Source organism: Engraulis encrasicolus, chromosome 22 (genome assembly GCF_034702125.1).
Source record: "Engraulis encrasicolus isolate BLACKSEA-1 chromosome 22, IST_EnEncr_1.0, whole genome shotgun sequence".
In the NCBI taxonomy this organism is placed as follows: domain Eukaryota; kingdom Metazoa; phylum Chordata; class Actinopteri; order Clupeiformes; family Engraulidae; genus Engraulis; species Engraulis encrasicolus.
In genome coordinates this window covers 34,711,842-34,730,924 of record NC_085878.1, presented here as the reverse complement: position 1 = coordinate 34,730,924, position 19,083 = coordinate 34,711,842, and the positions used below count along the sequence as shown (strand labels likewise).

At 45.9% G+C, this 19,083-nt stretch overlaps 1 protein-coding gene across 2 annotated transcripts in view; it reads left to right on the top strand.

Moving 5' to 3' along the window:
- plekhg4 (pleckstrin homology domain containing, family G (with RhoGef domain) member 4) overlaps positions 1-19,083 on the top strand; it is a 93,711-nt gene that overhangs the window by 31,683 nt on the left and 42,945 nt on the right. For both annotated transcript variants that reach the window (XM_063188621.1, XM_063188620.1), the window contains exons 6-11: positions 118-241; positions 398-491; positions 4,707-4,793; positions 5,768-5,884; positions 6,652-6,750; positions 13,562-13,710. In XM_063188621.1, coding sequence (XP_063044691.1) covers positions 118-241; positions 398-491; positions 4,707-4,793; positions 5,768-5,884; positions 6,652-6,750; positions 13,562-13,710 — 670 coding nt within the window. The remainder of the gene's footprint in view (positions 1-117; positions 242-397; positions 492-4,706; positions 4,794-5,767; positions 5,885-6,651; positions 6,751-13,561; positions 13,711-19,083) is intronic.

The following is a 19,083-nucleotide window of genomic DNA, read 5'->3' as shown; positions in this document are numbered from 1 at the left end:
GAAAGCAATGGTTTATCCACAATTGTTGGAGCTGCAGATGTCTGTGTATGTCATTGTGTTTGATCGCGGTGTATAAGCCTGGCTGGAGATCGTACTACCATCTGTCATCACCAACAGGTACGAGAGATAAATCGGGGCATGCCTTGGTCACCGTCACTCCCAGGAACACGATTTGGCTCAACCCGAGTTGCAACAGCGACGAGCTTGTGCGGATTATCATGTACTTCTACACCATTCTCAGGTATTGCCATCACCTTTTGAGTACTTCGATCTCCCTGACCATTTTAATGTCAAATGTCTTCATTCACAGTTTTGACTGACTGACAGTGTTTTCGCCAGTGACACAGGGGCTAGAGATGTCTGCTGATCTGATAACTGTATTTCCCAACACCTGCAGGAAGGAAGTTCGTACCCTGGGTCTGACTGTTCTGGTGGATGCCCGGCGGTGTTCACCTGTCCCTGCTCTCTTCAAAGCCTTTAATATCCTGCAGGTGAGCCTTCCACAAATCACATCTCGACATCTAGGTACCACTCAGAGGCACCAGGAATGTGCTGCGCTCGTAAATCTCACTCTCCCACCTACTCAAGGTGACTGTTAATACACCGTACACATCGTTACTAGAGAAGCAGCCAGTCTGCTTAGACAATGAAACCTCCAAGGTATATACGGTATGTTGAGATCACAACCTCCGTGGTTGAGATGCAATCAGCGACCCAAGCAATTTACCGTGACGGGAAGGCTTGTTTGCATACAGTATATGACTCACTGTATGTAGGTATGTGCGACACACCATGCACACGTGAACTTGTTCAGTGAACTTGGGTTGCGAAACAAGTTAGGCATACGTAGTCTTTCCCGAAACTCGGGTGCTAATCTTTTCCGCTGCATTTGATCATGCTGGATTTAACTATAGCATTAGCCTTGATTAGCATTGCTGTCATAGTCACGGCAAACACTAAGGCCCCTGCACGGCGATTGGTGCCCTGCCCTCGCCTCCGAAAAAGGCCCTGACTCATTCTTTCTGGGCTTTTTGTGCCACTGCCAGCATAGCTTTAGGCATCCATCTGAAAGCCCTGGGGCTTAGGCCATGGGCCTGTCAGTGCCAGCCGAGAGCTCGACCAGAGAAATAACATAGTCTGATTGCTGAATGGAAAAAGAAGACAACCAAACAAAAAAACAGAGGGCAGTCTGTGTCTTAGGACTTCGCAACGATTTAGAGAGCAGCTTTTCATCAGGATAGCATTTACCAATCAGGTTTCTTTGCAAACTCAGAGACCATTATTTCAGAGTCATGTGAAAGTGCCAAAGAGAGAAAAAAGGTTTTTAACTAACAAAAGGCCCAAATGTCCATAATCCCTTTGCGTAATATCCCCCTTGGTTTATGCAATGAACACTCTGCCTATTGCGTCACCCTGTGGTTAGATCAATACATCTGCAAATGCAATAGAACATTTATGTAAATGGCAGCAATTTTGACCTGTGGATGGATTATTTAACCAGTCTTAGCACAATGAATGATGGATTGTTGGATACACCTGCCAACATAATCTAGCCTATTTTAGGACACACCTAAGGCACAAAGCCTCTATTGACAAAAGGGTTATGTTTTTAGCGGTTTAACTTTCTAAATGTGGTATAATACAGCATTTGGCATATTCTAGAACTGGATTACGCTGGAATGAGATGAAATGCGCTGAAATGCGTTGGCAGTGTAGAACTGTGCTCCTCTGCAAAGGCACACGTGTGCAGCGCTCGCAACCCCTCCGGCCCACCCCGCCAGGGTCACTGCTAACAATGACAAAGCACGCCACAGAGCCCCCAGCAGCACTCAGAGAGAGCACCCACAGGGACCGCCTGGCCCTCGGGGACTGGCCCTAAGGCCTGACCCCACCCCACTTTAACATACAAACACGTGTGCGGGCGACACACACCACACACACACACTTGTGCATACACACACACACACACACACACACACACACACACACACACACACACACCACACACACACCACACACACACACACACACAGACGCGTGTGTGCGCGAGCGTGCCCGCACACACACACACACACACACACACACACACACACACACACACACACACACACACACACACACACACATGGCGAGGCTATGCAAGGCACACCCTCATGCATAAACTATTTGTGTTTGACTCCAATTGTGCACAGATGGTCTCATCAAATTATAGGGCCTCTTCCAGCTGACACTGGGCTTGTGCTGTGTATCATGCTCTATGGCTGCCACGTGCGCTAACTAAGTAAACGCAACACACTAAACGCCACCTCAACAGTGGAACACATTTAAGGCCACCGCTAATTTAGGTGCCATTGTGAGCCCTACAAGTGAACCCTTCATTGTTTGTCACTGTCACTCATTTGTCGTTGCAAAATAAATTGTTTGAGGTCTTTGTAATCCATTATGCAAAGGTCTTTTCAGGATGCTAGACGGATGTGAGGGATAGGCAGCAGGATAATCGTTTCTTTCTTTTATAACACAAGAGTTATTGTGTTCTTATGTTTCAAGGCAGGCATATAACAGCCCTCGTACTCCACAAGTACACACAGTAGGTGAGACAAGTTGGTTAGCACCAGACAATGAAGCAGACAGTGTACAGTATTGCAATTGCCAGTTTGCCCTCAGGCTGGCATACTGCCCTTACAAGCGCTGACATTATTCGATTCACTGTCTTCTTGTGTATTTCAGATTCAGACCTGTTTGACTCGAAAGGATCATTATTAATTACATCGCTGGGGGGAATGTCGCATCGGATTTCTTTAGCAAGAAACGTTCAGTGTCTACCATTTTTTTCCAGTGTAATTTGAATATTATTATTTTTTTAAGTGTGGCTGCTGCTAGTTGTGCGTTATTGATGCTGACGCCTTTATTAGCTTGAGTCATGCTTAGCTTAGAGAAGGCAGTCTGGCAAGGACCGTAGCCTACATGTCTGAGTTTCCACTAGTCAAACCTAGGCAATTGCCTCCATAGGGGCCCCAACTGTCACAACAGTCGCAGTAAAGACACAAAAAAATAGGCTTGAACTTAATTTGTCACGTACAGTACAGTATGTAAAGTAATCAAAGATGTGTGTGCGACAAAACACTAAAATGACATCAAAACACAACATGTCTATGTAATGACTTTTCAGAGCCCCATGTTTATATGTCGCTTAGCCTAGGGCCCCAAGATGGCTTGTTCTACACCTGGTCTGATCGTATGCCTATGGGCATGAGTGCTCTCGCGTGGCAGCAGGGTAGAGGTCTTGGCTTTACTGTGTGTGGAAATGACTCACCTTATTGCCTACTAAAATATAGCTGAGGGAATGGAAATTTTAAATGGAGACTACAGCAAATGAACCATTTACAGATATGCCAACGAAGATATATTTAGAGCAAGCCCCTTTTGTTTGAATGTAGGTATCTTCAGTGGTGAGTGTGTGAGCGAATGTGTGTTTGCATAGGTGTGTGTGTGCGGAGCCCGTTCATTCATTCAAACTCAACCGTCCAACCGACAATCCCTGGGCGCTTTTGTTTGGCTCCTGACTCCTCCATCCTCCACCACACAACACAACACAACACAACACGTTTTATCTGGCCTGACATTCATCACCATGTCCTGAAGGGTGATTTGCAGCCATCCACCCCGTGCAGATGGCAGGAAAACGGGAGACGTGGGGGGGAAACCTGCCCCACTCTCTCTTAGTAATATCCATAAATTTGTACAGCCGCTGGGTGTACACACACACACGCAGGCAATGTTAGACAAAGGCCCAAACCTGCCCTGCTCTCTTAGTAATATCCATGAATTTTTACAGCTGCTGGTTGTACACACACATACATACACACACACACACACACACACACAGGCCACGTTAGACAAAGGCCCAAACAGAGCATGGAGGGTAACGTCCCTGAGGGCCAGGCAGCCAGCGTCAGGGAGTCAGGACTACTCATTCGTGAGTCACCGTAGCAGTAGAATAGAATAGACGGCAAGCCAGAGAGGACATGTACTCATGTACTCTTGACAGCCCCAGAAGCTTCCACTTGTATGCCAGGAAACTTTGTCTGTGCTCCCCTCCGCGTATTGTTTGCTTTCCTCCGTTGTCATGAATGTGTTTGATTGGGCATGTCAGTGATGGTGAGAGGGCTGCACAGTAATGAGTAACATGGCTTGATGATGGATTTTTTTTTGTGTGCGTACTGCTGTATGTGTCTGTCTTTGTCTTTGAAACAGCAGTCTCGGTGGATTCCTCTGTTTCTCTCAGCGGCTTTACAGCCTTTTCTGTCCTGTTGGTTTCGTGTCAGTTCATTTGACCTGTTTTTTATGGGCTGATGGTAGACTTCTGTGCAGAGTGCAAGTTAATGTGCTGGCTTTGTTCTTGGGATTTTTACAATAACAACTCGAAAGCACAAAAAAAATAACAAAAGAGTCTTCAATGATCAATTTATAGCTGTGAGCCAACTTCAAAGGTGCTGCATGTTTTATGGTCGTCCACTTAAGCAGACCAACCCCATTAAGATTCTTGAAATAGTTGTCTTTAGCAATTTCTGAAACAAAAATTGATGCCACTGATTTTTCCCTCTTTATTTTGCTCTCTGACCAACTTCTAATTTAACTCATTGCACATTTTCTCTCTTTACTCTATCTATCTATCGCTCTTTCTTCTTCCTGGTTCCTCTCTGTAGGATTCTATGCCAGGGTGCATCCATACTGTGCTGTTGTTGGCCGACAGAGATTTAGCTCTTCGCACAGAGAAGACCCCCAGTGTACAGGTATGACGTCTGTTACAGATAACTTGCACATATTGCTGAAACTGACCTAGAAATGCCACTGATTAAGAAACAACGTAGCTATATTAAAAATCATTCGTCATTTTGAAATGACTTTTGTCTAAGGATATTAGATACGAATATACAGCCCAGATAACCCCCATGGCAGCTGTTACAGTAAAGGCAATAAAATACATATTGCGTAATTTTGAAATGACTTCTACTGTATTGCACGTAATGATATTACATAAGAATAATAAAATATACAGCTATTCCCTATGTACTGCTGACCTCTGTAACCACTGGCTATAGAGCCACAGGTGAAGCTCTCCTCCTCATAGTGCCCCTGCTCTGAGATGGCGTGCCGTTTATAAGAGCTATGGGCTGCACTGACTCTAGTGTCTCTTATTGACTTGTAGTGATTATCAGCCTTTTGAGGATGTGCTTCAATGGAGTGTGCAGTTCAGTCAGTACCAGAGAGGCTAAGAGAGACCTGGTCGAAACTGACAGCACTTTAAAGGCTGTTGATTCACTAGCAGACCTTGCACGCTTCAAGTCAAGAGCGATAGCCTTTTTCTAAATTTATAACAACTCTTGCACTTAAAAGCCGCCACCACACGCTCCTGCAATCTATCTGCTCTGTTGTGTTGTTGTCAGAGTTGCTGTAGCAATAGGGATGCCCTCCAGTGTGGTGAGTTGGGTCCAAGTTTCGGTATCAGGTGCAATCAAGCTCTGTCTGTCATATTTCATATCTCTGTCTCGGTTTCTTTGTCTCTCTCTCTGGCTCTCTCTGTCTGTCCATCTTCCCGTTTGTCTCTGTCTGCCCCTGCCCCTGCCCCTGCCCCTGCCCCTGCCCCTGCCCCTGCCCCTGCCCCTGCCCCTGCCCCTGCCTCTCTCTCTCTGCCCCTGCCCCTGCTCTCTCTCTCTCTCCCTCTCCCTCTCCCTCCCTCTCTCTCTCTCCTCTCTGTATTCTGCAGCTGGAGCTCCTGACGTCTCTGAAGTCTCTGCATAAGCACGTGGACGTCTCTCAGCTGCCCACCGAGTACGACGGCACCTTCCCCTTCTCCCACGCCAGCTGGATGTGCTTCAGGACGGTGAGGAAACACACACACACACACATACACACACACGCACACACTCACACATATACAAAGACACACACACACACACACACACACACACACACACACATACACACACACGCACACACTCACACATATACAAAGACACACACACACACACACACACACACACACACACACACACACACACACACACACACACACACACACACACACACACACTCTTTCACACACACGCACACGCACGCACATCAGTTTTTATTATGTTCGCCGTAATTAGCTGAAGCAGCGATTCCACTGACATTTGCGTAAATAAAGTACATATGGTAAATAGTTACAGTAAATAGTTTCCAGTACATTTAAACTGCCCTTGAGGAGTTGTCATTAGGTGGATCTCACATTCTGTGAATAAGGACGGTCTGAGAATGTATACATAAGACGAACCACAAACTGTTTGTGCTGACATGCATTTATGTCTGTGCATGAACATCTGGTGGGCACGTGTTTCTCATTAAGGTCTCTCTCTCTCTCTCTCTCTCTCTCTCTCTCTCTCTCTCGTTCTGTCTCTTTATTTATCTCTTCTGCGATCTCCTTCTCTCTCTTCCGGCATACTCCGAATGTGTTGCCTTTTGCAGTCGCCTGTAATGTGAATCTTTGGGAATGATAATAAATGAGTGTTACAAACTAATCTCTCTCTCTCTCTCTCTCTCTCTCTCTCTCTCTCTCTCTCTCTCCCCCCTTCTTCTTCTTCTTCTTCTTTTCTTCTTTTTCTTCTGCAGAGGTTGGAGCAGTTGACCAGTAACTGTCAGGATGCTGTCAACCTCCTCCAGAGCACCATTGCCAGTCTGGAGTCCACCCCTCTCCCCCCTACTGCGGAGGTACAGGACACAAGGCTACTTTTCCAACCGCCTCTCTACACACATGCATACTCTCGCAGTCACACTGAAACACACACACATGTACAGACAGACATACATACGCACACAGGGGGAGAGAGAGAGAGAGAGAGAGAGAGAGAGAGAGAGAGAGAGAGAGAGAGAGAGAGAGAGAGAGAGAGAGAGAACTACATGTCAGTGATTCAAACCAAAACCTCTGGGTTGGGGTCGATAACACACAAAGCCTTTCACCAGCCTTCCCACACCAGCATTGTCTCCTCAAATTCAATATTCAGCCTCAAGTTGCACATGTTTTCAGTTTCCATGTAAATGCTGTTTTCATCACATCGTCTATTCAATTCCACATGGTCACGCTTCACTGCTAGCGTTTAGTAGCTCTGATATAAAATGTGCTGACACCACAACACCGTTGTCCATCCAACACAAAGCCCAGACGCCCTCTGCTTGGCTCTGCTGCTGCCCATCTCCCTACCTCTTGCTGTTGTAACTCGAATGTAGGAAAAGGTTGCAAAATAAAGAAGAAAAAAGAAAAAAGAAGTTGGCAGACAGACAGAACAGCTCAGTGTAATCTGTGTCACTGGGGCCCAGGCTAAATTTACCCAGACCTGCCGCAACAGCCACCGGGCCAGAGGCTTTTATTACAGTCTGGACGTGGGTGCCTGCCTAATGAAACCAATCTCTAGAGGTCCCATAACACCGCCGCTGGATTTTTTCTATTCAGAGGTTGATTTTTCTCCGCTCCACTCAGCCCCCCCTTTCTCCTCTTTCTGCTCACCGTTGGCTATGTTTGTGCAAGAGAGCCAACAACTTTAATGATGGGTGGAGAATGCATCTAAATAAAAAAATAGAGCATAAAAGCTCTGAAATGCAAAAAAGGAGAGTCTGGCCTCCTGAGAGCTCTCGCTATGCATTTTGGGTAAGGGCACGCTGATGCCTGTGCATTGCCATTGCCGCTGCAAGTGAAGGGTGGAGAATGCATCTTAATAAAAAAAATGGAGCATAAAAGCTCAGAAATGCAAAGAGACTCGGCCCCACAGGTCTGGCCCCCTGTCAGGTCCTGCTATGAATTGTGGGTGAGGGCACGCTACTGCCTGCGCTGGGAATTGATTGGACTGACCCTCATATGGCAGCAGGGGTCACTGAAGGACACAAAGCGACTCCTTGGGTCCCTGGGGAATTGGCTGAAAGAGGGCTAAGGTTTTGGTGTGTGTGTCTGTGTCTGTGTCTGTGGGTCTATGTGCATATATGCAGTGTGTCTGTGTCTCTGTCTCTGTGTGTGCGGGCGTGTGTTTGTGTGTGTGTGCGCGCGCGCCCCTGTGTGCAGGTGTGTGTGTGTGTGTGTGTGTGCGCTCGCGCTTGTGTATGTGCGTGTGCGTGCGTGTGTGTGAGTGTTTTGGGGGGATCTGAGGCTTAAAGAGGCCTCCCCAAGAGGACAGTCATCTTTCTTAAAGCCACCCCCCCCCCTCATATTTTATTTTTGACGTGAGGGAGACGGCTGAGTTGTGGCTCCCCTGGTCCCCATTGTCTGCTCTCTCAGCCTCCTGATCGGGTATTGATTCCTTGAAGGAGTGCTTAACATAAGAGCCCCAGCTTCCAGGAGAGCAAGAGGTCCCCCTACCTCGCCAGAACTATGACTGAAAATAATAGCAACAAAGCCTGTTTGAACACGTCAACCTATTGGGCCGTCTTCCCTCTCTTCAAGTCCCCTCCTGCCTTTCCCTCCCTCCCCTCTTCACTTCTTCTGTCCTCTGTTCTTCTATTCCCTGTCTTCTTCTCTACTCTCCTCCCTCCCGCCTGTTCTTCTCTCCCCTCTCCCTCCGTCCCTCCCATGATTCTCCAATCTGTTCTTCTCTTCTCTCCTCTCCTCTCCTCCTCTCTCCCCTCCTCTCCTCTCCTCTCTTCCATTCCTCTCCCCTCTCCTCTCCTCCATTCCTCTCCCCTCCCCTCCCCTCCCCTCTCCTCTCCTCTCCTCTCCACTCCTCTCCTCTTCTCTTCTCTCCTCTCCTCTCCTCTCCTCTCCTTTCCTCTCCTCTCCTCTCCTCCCCTCCCCTCCGCTCCTCCCTTCCTCTGTAGGATTAGGGGGCCCTCCACTCCCCAATCGTCCTTCAATTCAGGATGTTTTTTTGCTGACAGCACACACATTGCTGCTCGCACGATCTGAGGCTCAGAGAAGCAGCAGGCTGCCTGCGTTGGAGAGGGAGGCACGCAGCACACTGCACTACACTGCACTACTCTACCTATCGCTCTCTGCTCTTAACCCTTTGAGGAGTAAGGATTTTTCTCCCAGTTCTTCTAGAATTTCACTTCAACACTCTACACCTCCCATAGAACGCTGCGTTAAAAATCCCGTAAAGCCCTTGTGACATCATAATGACAACTCAAAATGTTGGCAAAATTCTAATCACATATTTGTGATGGTAGTCCCAAAGATTCTCTATTCTGCATTTAAACCGTCTCTGGTAGTCCTCAAAGGGATTGCATTCAGTAGTTTTTCCACTCGCTGTGTGCAATGCTGTCCACACGGCAGCGTAGAGCGGAGTGCAGACAGTGACAGGTGTAATTAAACTAATTACAGTCAAACTGGAGACGTCAGACAGCTGCTCCTCCACAATGCATTTCTATGATTCCTCTCTGCTGATGAAATTGGGTTTTTTTTTTCCGCCTTTGTCAGTCGGTGTTAGATACAGGGTTTTTGTTCTTCATTTGATCTAATAGTCGAGTACATCTATGGAAAAAATACACCAAACCCCAAACAAATTGATACAAAAGGTTTTTCAACTGATTTCAATACATCCAGCTGTCCTTACTAACATACTAAAAATCTAGGAAAATCTAACTTCAGGAAAGGTGTCATTTTCAAGATCAAAGTTTAAAAAAATAAGGGTTATTACATGATAATTACATAGGCATGACTTAACATGTTTTCAGGATCTGTTTGGTTGGAGTGCTGTTTGGGTGGATAAAGACACTACTGCTATGGTAATATCCATGTGCTATTTGTCAGGGCACATCGTCAATGATGAATCATGATGTCACTACGTATTTTGGGTCTTTCAACAGCTGAACTGAATAGACAGGACCCATTACATGTGTAAGTAGAGGGCAAGGTGAAACTGTTGGTACTGGAGACAGACAGTGTCCTGAAAGAAACATAGGGCTTTAGCATAGCTTTTAGGTAAGCCAGTTTAGGGCCTGTTGTAGCTTTATAGGCAAGGGTCAGGGCCTTGTATTCAATTAGGGCATGAAAAAGAGGAGTGGCATGCAGTGCCATTTGCAAAGGGCTTATTTCACAAGCTGGAAGACCAGTCAGGAGGGAGTTGCAGTAGTTCAGGTCAGATGGACAATATCAGAAGTTGAGTCATTCAGGTCAGATACAGTCTGATTTTATGTATATATAACAGTGAGAATCGACATGACTGGGAAACTGAGGCTATGTGGTCAGAGAATGATAGATGGTCCGCAACACTGAGTGCGTATACATGCAGTTCAGTATCCCGAATATGATCGGGATATTAAGTATCCCGAATTTGCGTTTGCGCATATAAACACTTCAGTATCCCGAATAAGCCCTTATTCGGGATACTGAGAAATCGGGATATGCTAGGTGGAGTTTTCCGAAAGAAGCCGGGATACTGACGCATGTATACACCTTATCCCGAATACAGGGGCTTCCCATGGAACGCTGTTGCTGGTATCCAGGCTACACGCATTTGAAGAGAATTCTATAACGGCCAAGAATGTAGACTGCGGTATAACGTTCTGTGCGCATATAAACACCTTATCCCGAATATGATCATAAGCGGGATAAGCCTCATATTCGGGATACTGAACTGCATGTAAACGCACTCAATGACACCTAGATTTATTGTGGCCTTATTTAAGGCAACAGTAGCAGAATCCAAATTGAGTTCGATATAGTGGCAACCTAAATCTCTGGCTGAGATCACCAGCAGTGCAGTTTGAGCGAGGCTCAACTGAAGGTGGCATTCCTTCATACTTGTGGATAGTTCAGAGAGGCAAGCGGAAATGTGTACGTAGCCCGTGGAGTCATCTGGCACAAAGTATAGGTATAACTGTGCTTCATCTGTGTAGTATGAGAAGCTGTGAGAACAGATAACATGACCCAGTGATGTGGTGTACATGGCAAATAGGAGTCCCAGCACCAGCCCTTAGGACACCTCTATGGAGAGGCTATGAGTTGAGGACAGCTGACCTTGCCCTTGATGCTGACATGCTAAGAATGATACCACCAGACTCAAAGAATGTCTGGAAGAACTTGAGAAACATAAAACTCAATTATTTACATCTAAGAGAGATGTTAAATAATCATGTTTTGAAAAAAAATGCTAGCTGGTGTGTCTGCACAAAGATTTTTAGATTTACTACAAAACAAAAAGAGATGTCCATAATCTCATCTGAAGATATCTTCTGGCTTACTAGAAACAAAATAAAAGAGTAATTTTGAGCCTGGCTGTTTCAGATTTTGAGTTTTTGCATTTTGAAATGTATTGCATATTTAATTATAGTCCAATTACCATATTAAAACATAACATTTCAGAAAACTTGCAATACATTTTTTTCTCACAAATATGTGAGTAATCACTGGATTAAGTTTCATGGTGATATCGGCAAGCTAAATTTTTTGGCCTATTCACCTGGAGTGTCTCTCAACCCTTATTATAAGCCTATGGCAGCCATGTTGAAAATAACTCATTTCCCAAAGTCAGATTTTACTAGATTTAGCCATTTAGCAGGTCCAACAGTAATATAATCCATAAAAAAACCTTTTCTATACATTTTTTTGGGGTTATACCCTACATGTACTCGCCTATAATGGAATCAGTCATCTTGTGTGTCTTGTGTGAATGGTGAAAGTGTTTTTTCATTCTCCCATACCTATCTTTGAATTAGCATGCGCATGCACACATGCACAGCACACACACAGACATGCGTGCACACACGTCTGCTATGCATATTGTTTGCATGAGTGGCGTCTTGAGTCTCGCTGTCACAAGACATTGACTGGTAGTAAGTCAGACAAATCCACACAGCTGGCCTGAAGTTGGGGCCCACATAACATCCACCACGTCCATATTTCAGGAGTTAGTTATAGTTACGGAGGTCTTGGTTTTCACAGGCCAGGGCGTGTCAGTCGGTTTCTGCAGTATGAAGTCCCCCAGCTCCCATGGAGAAACACAGTGGGGGAACGCACCGGATTTGTTTCAAGTCCACCGGGCAGGGTGCTACCAGTAGTATCTATGACACGCGCTCCTCAGTGGTCATGAGTATAGCATGAGAAACGAGTGTTTGGATTGGCGATACGGTTTCACATTTTTCTGTCCTAAAGCCACATTTGCGCTATAGCTTATGTAAGTCAAAGTCCGAGTTTTTTGACACCCCCTGACCCCTCGAAAGCAAAGTTGTGTAATCCTTCCATGCAGTATGGCCAAGACTAATATTGTGAGTTATGTGCACAGTCCAAATGAATGAAAGCGGCAACCTTTTGAAGTTAACTCTTTTTTGTTTGAGAACTGCAACGAAGAACTATGACTGCAACCAAAACACTTACCTTAGAATAATGGATTTATTATGGCAGTGTGTTTTATTTCCACATTGGTTTCATTTTCTATTAAAACGGTTTCAGTAGGTAAGCTAGTTTTAAATTTAAAAACACGTATTCAGAACATTGCGTTCAACCCTTGTGAAAAAATAATGGTCAGAAAACCGAGATGTTGAAAATTTTTTCATTGCAAATACAGTGCACTGAGTGAACATTTTGGAGTCAGTTTGAAAAATACATGACAGTTAAAACGGATTATAGCTGCCATTTTAGAAAGGACCTTTTAAACTGTCTTCTCTGCCCTCTATCCTCTACTCTCTCCCTGGAAACAACATACAGTTCAGAATGCACTATTACTTAGGGTTTAACATTGCTTCGTTGTGAGTGTCACAGTGTTTCTCAGTTCTGTGCACTAAGTGAACATTTGGGATCCTGGGAAAAGTTATGGAACTAAACACAAACAGATAATTGGAGTGCTTCTGGGTCTTCACCTTTTTCCATGGTGCTCATCAGTGTAGGGGCTCTCAAGTTTAGTCCAGGAAGAGAAGTTCTGAGGCACTCAACAATTGTAGTCAAATAAAAAAGTATTTAAAAAAATCGCAACCTTGAGTGCCTCAGAACTTCTCTTCCTGGACTAAGTTAAGGAACTGTTTCAGTGTTACAGGTGTCCTATCATGACTCTCTTCTCTTCTGTGCCCGCTGTTCCTCCCCTCTCTCCTAGAGGTGTAAATAATAATCGAAATGTATAGATATATCGCGATATAATCTGACGATTGAATCGAATCTCTGGCCCCTGCCCAATGCCCTAGCTCCATAACATAATAGAAGTGGAAAAGTAATTGAAAAAAAGTAGAATCGAATCGTATTGTATCGTATCGTGGGGCATTATTAAGTATCGGAAATAATCAAATCGCATCGCATGGAATAATAAGATATCGATATTGAATCGTATCGCCATGGAGGCTGTGATTTACACCCTCTCAGCAGAGATTCTTTAAGTATACAGAGATATGCCAACATAATAGGTTGCTATGGGCACCTAACATGACCAGGTTCCGGTCTGCCTAAAGGGGCGTGTCATAATACTCCTTGCATTGAATAGAACAGTCCTTAGGTCTGCCTAGGTCTGCCTAAAGGGGGATTTCCCCCCTCTCCCCCTTGCAATAATAGAACCCGGAAACAATGGGCCAATGGAACCTCTCTCTCTCTACTCTCTGCTCTCGCTCTCCGCAGGAGGCTCAGGTGCTGCTGGGCCGCTACAGAGAACTGATGCGCAGCGTCCTGGAGGACACTCGGCTGGTGCGCCTGCAGCTGGAGGGCGGAGCGTCCCTCTCACGCCTGCGCAAGGAGGAGTCCAGCGTTAGCCTCACAGAGGACTACAGGTACTGTAGGCAGATGCCATTGCACCATGCTTTGTCAAATACATGGCGGTAACACTTGCTATCAACCCAGCGTTCTTAAAAGACTATACTGTGCACACTATCATAAGCGGTTATAATCCATTTGTTACATTTTATGATGATTGACATGATATTCAAAAGAATTAATACTAGTGCTCTTGACAATATTACTTTATAATGCTATGCCATAAGCCTTTCACAACCTGAAGTGACAGAGTCTATTATAAACCTACTGTAAGGCTTTACAAATGTTTTAGTTTGATGTTCTAAACACTGGGTTCATAGAAAGTGTTACTGACATTTCTTTCCACAGACACTTGAGTAGTCTCATTTCCTCTACTGTATTTGCATTTTCCTGCTGTCTGCTTGTGTCTGTCCGCCATCATCTGTCTGTCTGTCACGGCTATTTCCTCTCCTCTCCCAGAGCATCCTGGGAGCTGTCTCAGCATCACAGTCCAGCATTTTCACATTAGCAAAAGGCAGATGGCAATTAAACTTAAATCAGTGCATGGGAGTTAAAGTTCAGTGCAGTAAACAAACCCAAGGCTGTCTGCTCTCCCCCACTCTTCATGTCTTCCTTTCTTCCTTCCACCTCCACCTCCCTCTTCTTCTTCTTCTTCTTCTTCTTCTTCTTCTTCTTCTTCTTCTTCTTCTTCTTCTTCTTCTTCTTCTTCTTCTTCTTCTTCTTCTTCTTCTTCTTCTTCTTCTTCTTCTTCTTTCATCCGTCTCTCTCTCTCTTCTCCTTTCCTTTGCTTACTCTTCCAGCCGGTTGACTTAAATGGGCCGTTACGGCCGAAATCAAGATCTGCTCCAAGCAGTTATGCTGCTCAGTGGACCACAGCGTTGTGCTTGAAGGTCATCCCTGTCTTAAAAGCAAAATGAAGACGCACCTGCCAAAACAAAAGAGATGGAAGATACTGTGTGTGTCTGTGTGTGTGTGTGTTTGTGTGTGTGTGCGCGTGTGCGCGTATGTGCGTTTGGGGTGGATGGTTTGGACACATGCTCAGAGGAAAGAAACAATAAGCCCACTGGCATACCGGAGATTTCAGTTGGCAGGGCAAGCAGCGTTTGCAGAGGCAAATGCATGTGAGTGGTTTTCCCCCTCGCGAGCCAAATAGGATGCTCTTATCAGCATTAGCCTCTCTCTCTCTCTCTCTCTCCCTCTCTCTCTCTCTCATCACACGTGAATGACTATGGCAGGCATATCACACCCATGGCACTGTCACATATTTCACTTATCCCTCCCATTCCTCATAACAGTCTCTCTCTCTCTCTCTCTCTCTCTCTCTCTCTCTCTCTCTCTCTCTCTCTCTCTCTCTCTCTCTCTCTCCTCTCTCTCTCCCTCTCCCTCTCCCTCTCTCTCTCTCTCTCTCTCTCTCTCTCTCTCTCTCTCTCTCTCTCTCTCTCTCTCCAGTCTCTTCCTCGTATCTCCCAGTGCGATGTTCCTGTCCCATATCAAAGACTTGTTGATGTATCTGCGTGTATGCGCACGGCAGCCCTACATCCTGTAGGAGTCAAGAGCACGCAAGACTTTGTTATTGTTTATCTCCATGCGTACTCTGTGGAGCAAAAGCACGCTTCCTTTGTAGTCGTGACCAAGAGGGGTTCTTTAGATGAGCAAAATATTTACCCAATAAAGGCCGAAAGAGATAGAGGATGGTCGAATTACACCCAGACCCCCTCACCACACACACACACACACACACACACACACACACACACACACACACACACACACACACACACACACACACACACACACACACACACACACACACACACACACACACACACACACACACACACACACACAAGCATACAAACACAAGCACGCAAATATATAACCACACAACTATACAGCATGGACTGTCTGTGAAGAGGCCTTCGGGGTCATGGCTTTTTGCAGAGACGTGTTCAATGTCATTTGTCCCATGTCTGCAAACCGCCGCATTAATCTCCACAGTGCACCTCTCTCACCAAGGTCAAAACCTTTAATCTTCCCCATCTCAACAAGAAAGAACATTCTTCTTCTTCACTTGGTCTTTAGGCCGGTGTGTAGTATGTCTCCTGTTGGGTGTCTTTAAGTGCGAGTGGTGTAATACCTGTGACATCACTGCCTACGACCTCCATAACCTCTGTGTGTGTGTGTGTGTGTGTGTGTGTGTGCGTGCGTGCGTGTGTGTGTGTGTGTGTGTGTGTGTGTGTGTGTGTGTGTGTGTGTGTGTGCGTGCGTGCGTGCGTGTGTATGTACTTGCATGTGTGTGCGCGCGTGCGCTCCTGTTTGTCTCTCTGTGTCTGCATTTCTCTCTCTCTCTCTCTCTCTCTCTCTCTCTCTCTCTCTCTCTCTCTCTCTCTCTCTCTCTCTCTCTCTCTCTCTCTCTCTATCTGTTTGTGCGCCCTTGTGTGTATGTTTGTGTCTGAGTGTCACTTACCCAGCAGGGCACACACAGGATCTCCTATGACACTGGCACAATAGCAGGCTCCACAGGTGTGCCTAGTACCTTGGTAGCCTAAACAAAAGGCAACAAGGAATCACCCGCGTTATCCCCCCCTTTGAAGAAGATCTCCTTGTCAGAGTGGGAGTGAACCCGTGGTATTTCCGCCCGCCAACGACTAGACATTTAGCCAAGGAAGCGTGAGTCTCACCTTTGACCCATCACTGGTCTGCGGTGGAATTTTCCTTCACCTGCAGGGACTTAACACACACGCACACGCACACGCACACGCACACACACACACACACACACACACACACACACACACACAGACACACACACACACGTACACACACACACACACACACACACACACACACACACACACACACACACACACACACACACACTTGCGACATGCATGCACTCACACGCGCGCGCGCACACACACAAACACACACACAGGGAAAATAAGAGTCAAATAGCTCAACCCTAGACACAATTAAAGCCCAATTTCATCCTCCTGCGTCTCTCTCTCTTCCAGTCTCCTCCTCTCCGTGCGGGTGAGAGGTTTGCTGTGCAATCAGGCAGGGCCCCCCACCAGGCATAAGCAGAGTACGCAGAGCGCTTAGGGCCTCAACCACTTTGCCCCCAAAATTGGGGGCCTCCTAAATTGAGATTGACTTAAAAACGTCATAATAAAAATATTCAGTTTTAAAATGTTATATCATGAAATATAGGTGTATTAGTTTATTAAAAGGCCCATTATTTGTTAGGCATACTAGAATTATAAATTATTATTATTGTTGTTATTATTAATATTACTATTATTATTATTATTTAATTATTAGGGGGCCTCCTGAGCAGTTATGCTTAAGGCCTTCAAAACCTTAGCAGCGGTCCTGCAGGCAGGTGGGGGTTGCTTACTGCAAGACTAAGCCCTGGGTTTGTGATGAAGACCAAAACTGATGGTGGCGGGAAGATAAGAGAGGAATTCTAATGGTGAGTGACAGGTTGAAGACACAGAAATCCCCTTAGCTAGAACCGTTTGATGTGGCCCAGGGAAGGCCTGCCAAGGTGGGCTCCTCCTCCACCTCCTCCAGAATGAAAAGAGAAAGAGAGGCAAAAAAGAGCAAGAAGCGTCCACTCTTCCACTTCCAAACGTTCTCCAGCCATCTGAACCTCCATGAAGTGTACGAGCATCAGTCGTCTGTCAGGGTCGTTGGACCAGTGGTTCTCAACCTTTTTTGAACAAACCGCCCCCTGGACCTCATCAGAAGCTTACAATGCCCACCTTGATCTCATCATAAGCCTGCCAACGCCCCCTTAGTATTCAAAATTAAAATGGGCTAATGCCCCCCAATGGCAACTAAGCACCGCCCCCTCTCAGCTGCATCCTTCTCTTTCTAACGTTCCCCTGGGGGGCTGTAGCGGCCCCCGTTGAGAAACACTATGTTAGACACTTGGATAGAGGGGAAAGAAAGCGCTGCTAAATCTGAGCTCCTTTCCTGGTTTTCATGTGTGAGCTCTCCCCTGCTCATTTTGGGTTATTCTTGGATGGGGGTTGACATGCTTTTAGTGATTTAACTCCTGTCATGTGATTTGCATTAGCAATTCAATGCAGCTGGATCTCTGCCCTGAAGGTATCCATTAATGTACTTCTATTCTAATAGCTTGTGTGTGTGTGTGTGTGTGTGTGTGTGTGTGTGTGTGTGTGTGTGTGTGTGTGTGTGTGTGAGAGAGAGAGAGAGAGAGAGAGAGAGAGAGAGAGAGAGAGAGAGAGAGAGAGAGAGAGAGAGAGAGAGAGAGAGAGAGAGAGAGAGAGAGCAACAGAGAAAATGGGGGGTGTTCGTGTGTATGTGTGTCGCGAGTGGGGCAAGAGAGTGATAATGTCTCCTATTTTTTTTAATGGCATATCCCTCTGCCAAAAGTTTAAGTTACCCGCTGTTTTTACACAGATCGCCTTAATGAAGAGGTAGAAATTCCAGGCGTAAATGCTCCGGCCTACAGGGTGAATCAGCAAGAGGCCAAGGAAACCCTTGCCAAGTGCTTCACCCTTTCCGTGTTTTTTTTTTCTTTTTTCTTTCCTCTTCCAACTGTTTGAGTCACTTCCAAGCATTGAAAGCTGTCCACGTCAACCCGGTCTTTGACTTTACCCAAACAATAACCGTAAACAACCAAAAGGGCTGCATTACGGTGATTGCAGGTCTGGTTGGGCTAAATGGGACTAGTCTGCAACGGCTTTCATCTCCCTGAGTACTATCTTGATCTCTTATCTCTCTCTTTTCTTTCCTGCCTCTCTCTCTCTCTCTCTCTCTCTCTCTCTCTCTCTCTCTCTCTCTCTCTCTCTCTCTCTCACTCACCCTCTTTGCTGACCACTGGAATGTCTTTGAAATAGTCTGCGTGGTGTTGAAGTGCCGTGTTTATTTTTGGGTGCGGAATATGACTAATTAGACAATTATGAAAGGGTGCGGCAGGCAGAGTGACACTGAACCCGCACTCACAGGCACAAACATGCGCTCACACGCGCAGAAACACACACGGGTATGTGCGCACGCACATGCACACACACACAGTACGGTTCAGTGATTCATACCAAAACCTGTGGGTTGCGAGGGATAACAAGTGGATTCCATCTTAAGTCAAACAATGAGTGTGACCACCAGCGCAGTTAAAAAAAAAAAAAGAATTTCCCTCTTTTTCTCCCCCAGCCCCACCATAAAACCCCCCGTCAGTCCCAAAGAATGTTCCAACACATCAACAACCTGCTCCCGGTATACCAAGCCAGCCTCTTTTTATTTTGGAGATTACCTGTTATTTCAGTCAAGGTCACACAAATCTACCTGCTTAGCTTTTCCGATGAGATTGACAACATTAGTGCTTTATATTGTTGAGTGGAGAGGATGAGCAAAGGCCTATG